Source organism: Suncus etruscus, chromosome 15, assembly GCF_024139225.1.
Source record: "Suncus etruscus isolate mSunEtr1 chromosome 15, mSunEtr1.pri.cur, whole genome shotgun sequence".
Taxonomy (NCBI): Eukaryota; Metazoa; Chordata; class Mammalia; order Eulipotyphla; family Soricidae; genus Suncus; species Suncus etruscus.
Genome location: NC_064862.1, coordinates 35,682,391 through 35,688,827, shown reverse-complemented (window position 1 = coordinate 35,688,827; position 6,437 = coordinate 35,682,391). Strand labels below are relative to the sequence as shown.

Here is a 6,437-nt window from a genome sequence, read left to right as displayed (position 1 = left end):
AGCCTCAGATGACTTTGTTTGAGGTAGTTTAGTTTAGTTTGCATTGTGAGTGCTTTATAGATTTTGTGTTAGTCATTAGATCCTTTATCTGAAGTATTATGCCTGACTAAATTCCACCACTCATTTATGTCTCTTTATTTTTAGTCACAGTGTTTCTTGTCAATATAGAATGGCACTCGCTAATATTTTTCTATGGAATCAGCTCAGTCAAGATTCCTTTGAGAAACATAATTGCTTTGATATATCATTCCTCTCTTTATATCATCTACAGTCCAATGGTCCTCCAACTACGGCCCACGGCCACATATGGTATTTATTCCCATTTTGTTTCTTCACTCTTAAATAAGATATATGCACTGTGCATAGAAATTTGTTCATAATTTTTGTTTTTCCTACAATCTGGCCCTCCAACAGTCTGAAGGACAGTGAACTGGCCCCTGTTTAAAAAATTTGAGGACCCCTGACACCTACCAAAATTCCTTCCTTCACAGTGTGCCCACTGAATCACTCTGAAGCCAAGTGTAAATTCTTCTAATGACTTCCATGGTCTACAACTTTCCTTCCTGTGATTCTTTGAAAAAGATATCTCAGTCCTTCTCATAACTCCTATTATTTCACAACATAAATTCTAACTATATCATTTAACATATCTCCTAGAGTCAAGCTTTTAGTGCTACTTCCATTAATACCCAAACACACACAGCAGATAACTTGTGAAATGAATTTAGTATACACTATAGCCAAAATGAATACTCAATAGATGGCTCTGTGGGAAAGGTGGCAAAATTAGGAAGTGGTGATAAGCTGGATTTATGCATGAGAAGCAGAGTTTTCTGAAAATTATATATAAATATAGGTTCTTAGTGTCACATGTGACAGGACATTTGCCAATCTAGTCTCTAATGTCTGATAATTCACAAAATTGTGCTTTTGATGACTATGCAGTAAAAAACTTAACTCAGTGAATATTAAAGATGATGCTGTTGGATTCAAAACTCAAAAATAAGAATTATCCAATCAGGAGAAAGAAATCACCACCTAGTTAACTATATGTACTAAAGGAGGGAAAAAGAAGAGAAGGGCTGATATTAGAATAGTGAGAGGTGACAATGGCCAGAAAATAGGAAAGAAATCTTCTTTTTCAGGATCATATTTTACCAAGTCGGCTGCATAGTAGTGAGCATTAAAACAAACTAAACAAACTAATGTCATTCAAGGACATACCTTCAATTCTTTTTATTGTTTGAAATTGTTCCTGTAGTTTCACATTTTGAATTCAAACAACCCCACTCAATGTCACACTCACTGACCCACTTTTTAGAAAGCCTGCCTCTGTTTACCTTTTCTAAACAGTTATACAAATTATTGTCTCTCACTGACTGTCCTCTTCCATCTGTTTTTGTTGTATATTTAAGCTCATTTATGACACTCATCAGTATCTAGTATCTATTTGTAGTTGATTAGTAGTCCCTAGTTTGAGAATTTTTTTGATTATGATTCCAATGTATTGTGCAAAAGAAATGAATCAATAATAGTACCCCTAATCCAGTGTTTCTCAAATAATGTGGTGCACCCCCGGGGGGGGGGCATGAGGCTCCATAAAGGGGGGACATGTTTGACCTCTGCAAACACTGTCATAACAAGCTAAGCCCCGTGTTAATGTCTCTGTAGGTTTCTGGAGCTGCGAGTTGCTGTGTCCAGCTTCAAACCCCGCTTTCAAAAGCTATGCATTGCAAGACTTGCTCATTGTAGCCATTAATCCAGACATCACCTCTGATTATTTTATATATTTTTGTTTTGCAGGTTAAAGTTGTTTTTAATAAAGATACTTTTTACAGTCACGTGGGGGGGTGCGAAAAATGTTTTCTTTTTCCTAGGGGAGCATGACAGAAAATAATTGAGAAGCACTGCCCTAATCCAACTAGAGATTCTGTGACATACTTAATAGGCTCTTCAATACCATGACAAACTACCCACTTACTGTAAGTTCCTTAGGGTATTTTATTATCAATGTAGTCATTCTAATTCTGTTATTGTTTTGGTTGAAGAATTGTAACCCAAGACTCAAGGAGATTAGACATCTTGTGATATAGCATGTTGAGTGATATAAATTGGGAACAAGCAATGGGAACAATGGGCAGCTTAGGAGCTAAGCATATGCTCAGCATCTTAGTGAATTCAACCCAGGTATAGTTTTCCTCCTATAAGTTACATTGCCAAAGTTTAGAAAAGAATTTGTTGTGATAAAAGGTAGACTCAGGGGAGCCCATTCATTTCTAGATGGTAGAGACTAGGAATGCTACTATATTTTTTACAATACATGGGAAAGACAATACCCCAAGGTAGTTGTGGTGATTTCAGAATTCAGAAAGTGTTAAACTGTATATGGTACAGTGGTTGGTGGAAATGGTTAGAGTGATTAAAATTCCAGAAGTAGCAGTCTTTATTTCAGTATTTTTGTTTGTTTAGTCTTACCCATTTGCATTTCTTTCATGATTTCCAAAAACAAAACACAGGATATTTTCTATATGTTCTACAACTGATTTAATAGGCCTGCATGAGAGATAATAGCTAGTACATTGAAGAACAAACACAAAATTGTGGACAAACAAAAATATCAGAGTCCAAGCATATCACAGCAGAGTTTTGGTCTCACTTCCTCACTGGTCTGGAGCACTGAGTGAAGAGTTGTTATCATCTGACAGACAATAATAGTCAGTCTCGTCCACTTGCTGCAACCCAGAGATGCTCAGGGAGGCAGCACTGGAGGATTTATTGATAAACCCAGAAAACCTAATTGGATCCCCAAGGGTTTTTTTTTTCTTGTCTTCATAAATAACATTTTAGGGGCACTTCCGGGGTGTTACTATGTACCAGTGCACATAGTACAACCCAATAATTGCACTGCTGTGTATAAGAGATGGTGGCTTTCTCCCCACAGAGATCCTGACACTGAGGAGCTCTGAGTCAGTACAAACCGGGCTCAAAACTCTGAGAGGGAACAACGGAGATCAATGAGACAGTGACCCCACTTGCTGGGAGGTTTAGAGCTATCCCTGTCCCTGCCCTACCAAATTCCCCACAGGCATTACCTGTGCAGTTGGCCAGTAAAGTAAGGAGGAGCAGAGTCCAAACCATTTGGAAGAAACCCCAACACTTTGTGTTGAGGGCTTGACTGCCACACTGTATCCACAAGTCCTTTATACAGCACTCCTAATCCACGGGATGGGAGGTTTTCATGCAAACCTTCCCCTTTCAGGAAGCCATGCAAGCCCCTCCTTTAAATCTGACTTAGATGAGAAAAGAGAGATAATATCAGGGAACAGATTTCTCCCCAAAAGTGTAGGGTGCTATCTGCAGGATCTGTGGAGGTCTCAGAGCTGAGCATCTGGGGACCAAGACCAAGAGCCCAGTCCATACAGCCCCGCTCTCTGGTGGACACCGAAGGTCTGTCACCCCTGGGTCAGTGCTGGTGTGTGTTGAGTGCCTGGTTCTAACTTCATTCTGGATCATTCTTTGCATGTACTTGTCCCACGAGACGGTGAAATATGGGAAGTACTTCCGCATTGGATGCTACCCCTATCTGTTCTTCACCCATTAGGGTGATCCTACTCTTCTAATAAAGTCCTTGGGTCAGAGAGACTTACATATTTGGTTCCATAGCTAGCCTCTCTGCCTGTCTGTACACTTGAGCTTGCTCACAGACACTTTGTGGCTTTGTGGTGGAATTTCCTGAACCTGTTTTATCTCTCTAAATTACACGGATTGTTTTCTATGTTGGAATTTGCTCCTGACCTGTGTTGCCCAATCTCCTGAGGATTGGGGTATGAGGCGTCCACTACAAGTGTTCTCCACTTCCTTCGATTCTCAGATTCTCTATGAGTCTCTGCACAGCAGCTTAATCTTACTTTACATTTTACTCTTCCTAACTGTAAACTGTACCAAGACCATGTGAGTTCTTATGTGAACTATCATAGGGTGAAAGGATTACACTGAAAGTTTGGAGTAGTGTCTGCACTTAACTCCTAGGGAGGCTGGAGTGAAGTAGAAATTGCCATACTATGGGGTGGAGAAATAGCATGGAGGTAGGGTCTTTGCTTTGCATGCAGAAGAAGCCCCCCCACCAAAAAACAAAAACAAAAACAAAAAAAAACAGGATGGTGCTTCGAATCCCGGCATCCCATATGGTCCCCTGAACCTGCCAGGAGTGATTTCTGAGCAGACAGCCAGGAGTAACCCCTGAGTGCTGCTGGCTGTGACCCAAAAAACAAAACAAACCAAAAAAAAACACAGAAAGTTCCACACTATCAGAAACAAAGACCTTGTATTATCTAAGATGCACCAGGAAGCTTATGAATGCTTAAAGAAATGGGTCATGTATAACTCCTAAATGTAAGCTTAATTACATAGACTATCATATCTGCCATATTTGTGAAAACCAACAACATACAAGTTACGATACTGACTTAAGCATCAGTTGGACATGAAGCCAAAATCTACCTTTCCATTTTTGGTCCAGAAACTAAGTAATCTGTTTCAATTATCTAAACTAAAATACAAGTTTAGTAAAATTGAGAAGTAATTGTGCCACCCAGGAGCCAGTAGTAATTCATGGGAAATGCTGCATTCAATATTTAGGATTCTGTATAATAACATACATTCAGTAAGGGTTGGAACTCTTTTTTACATTAATACAAGATCAATAAGATTAATTTACATTTGTTACCATGTTTTATTCCTTTGTATTATTGTTCTATACTATTTATCAGCAATTTTAAATTGGTCTTAATACAAGAATTTATCTTTTCTTTTATTCCCTTATTAAGCATGCCTGTCTCTGAATTTTCTTGATATTAATGAATGCAAAATATATTGATAACTAATCCAAGACTACTTTTAATAATAATATACAACTTAATGAATAATTCATCCGTAACCACCATATATTCTTTTCGTTTGTTTGTTTTGGGTCACACCCAGCAGGGCTCAGGTGTTACTCCTGGCTCTATGCTCAGAAATCGCTCCTAGCAAGTTTGGGTGGACATATGGGATGCCGGGATTTAAACCACTGTCCTTCTGCATGCAAGACAAGCTCCCTACCTCCATGCTATCTCTCCAGCCCCGACCCCATATATTCTTAATTGTTCCAATGCTTTTGTCACTGCTTTTTTTAGTTGTATGTTAAATGTACTTAATAGAGGCATTGCTGTGTTGCAATAGTGAACAAAATGTTGTATTTGTTAATTATAAGTGATACTTTTTTCACTTTATTTAATCTATAATTGTAATGCTTTCTTACTAATAAAAAAGAATTCAGGCTATGTCACCATGCTTATTTCCAATAATGACTTTGAACATATCTTGTAGATTGTTAAAGTTTAGCTTCATTAATTCTACTGTCATTGACTTTGGCTTGGATATTTAGTTCTGTCCTTAATTTCTATGCCAATGCATCCAGGATCACTCAGCCCCAGGCCCCCAGCATATTTTATCCCTTTCTTCTTAGTTTTATAGAAAAATGCTGGAATATGTGGTAAAATTACGTAATCAATTGACACCTGCCTTTATATATCTTAAATAATAAATAACCAGGGAAGAATTTCTGAAGGGAAAATTTTAATGTGTTTCCTCACCTTCTTCAAGAAACAACAACAACAAAAAAGAAACAAGCACAGTGGTGCCCATGTTATTGTCCCACTTCCTCTTCTGTGAGTGCCACTGTGATAAGCCCCACTGTGTGAAGTATGACAGTAATAGTCCACCTCATCCTCAGGCTGCAGCTCAGAGATGAGCAGAAGCCCTGCATTGGCTGAGGCATCTTTGGATCCAGAGAAGCGGCTGGAGACCCCGGATGCTTGGTGTTTGTCTGAGTCGGATTTAAACCTCAGAAGATACTGGGGAGGGCTCCCTGGCTTCTGCTGGTACCAAAATATGTGGTAGTCCCCAATACTGAAGCCACTGAACAGAGTACAGGTGAGCCTGGCAGTGGTTGCAAGCGATGCAGAGAGGGAGGGGGGCTGAGTCAGCACAGTCTGTGACAGAGTACCTGGAAATACAAACACTCAAGTTGAAGGGCAGGAAACAACCAGAGACACAATTGGATATCTGTCTCTGAGCTCTGAGATATGTCCTTACCTGCCCAGTGGGAGAGAAGAAAGAGGAGGAGATGAATCCAGGCCATAGTACCCACAACCTCCTGACACACACACAGTTTGTCTGGACTGTTCAGGCCTCTCTTATCCCTACCCACAGGCTCAGATTACCAGAAGCTCATGCAAATATGTCTTCACCTCAATATCCTCTCATATAAGGGAACTATTGCTCTGTGAACTGTCATTTTCTGTTCTGCAGGACACAGGATAGTGTTTCCTAGTGCAATATAGAGAAGATACAACTTCTGGGCCTGCAGACATAGAATGGGATTAGATCCAGATTCA

General features: G+C 39.5%; 1 gene segment (V, D, J or C); it reads right to left on the bottom strand.

The window, feature by feature from the left end:
* Positions 1-2,983: 2,983 nt before the first annotated feature.
* Positions 2,984-6,181, bottom strand: LOC126029796 (immunoglobulin lambda variable 5-45-like). The segment is given in 3 exon segments: positions 2,984-2,991; positions 5,699-6,046; positions 6,136-6,181. Coding segments are annotated over 3 exon segments (402 nt in total).
* Positions 6,182-6,437: the final 256 nt, after the last annotated feature.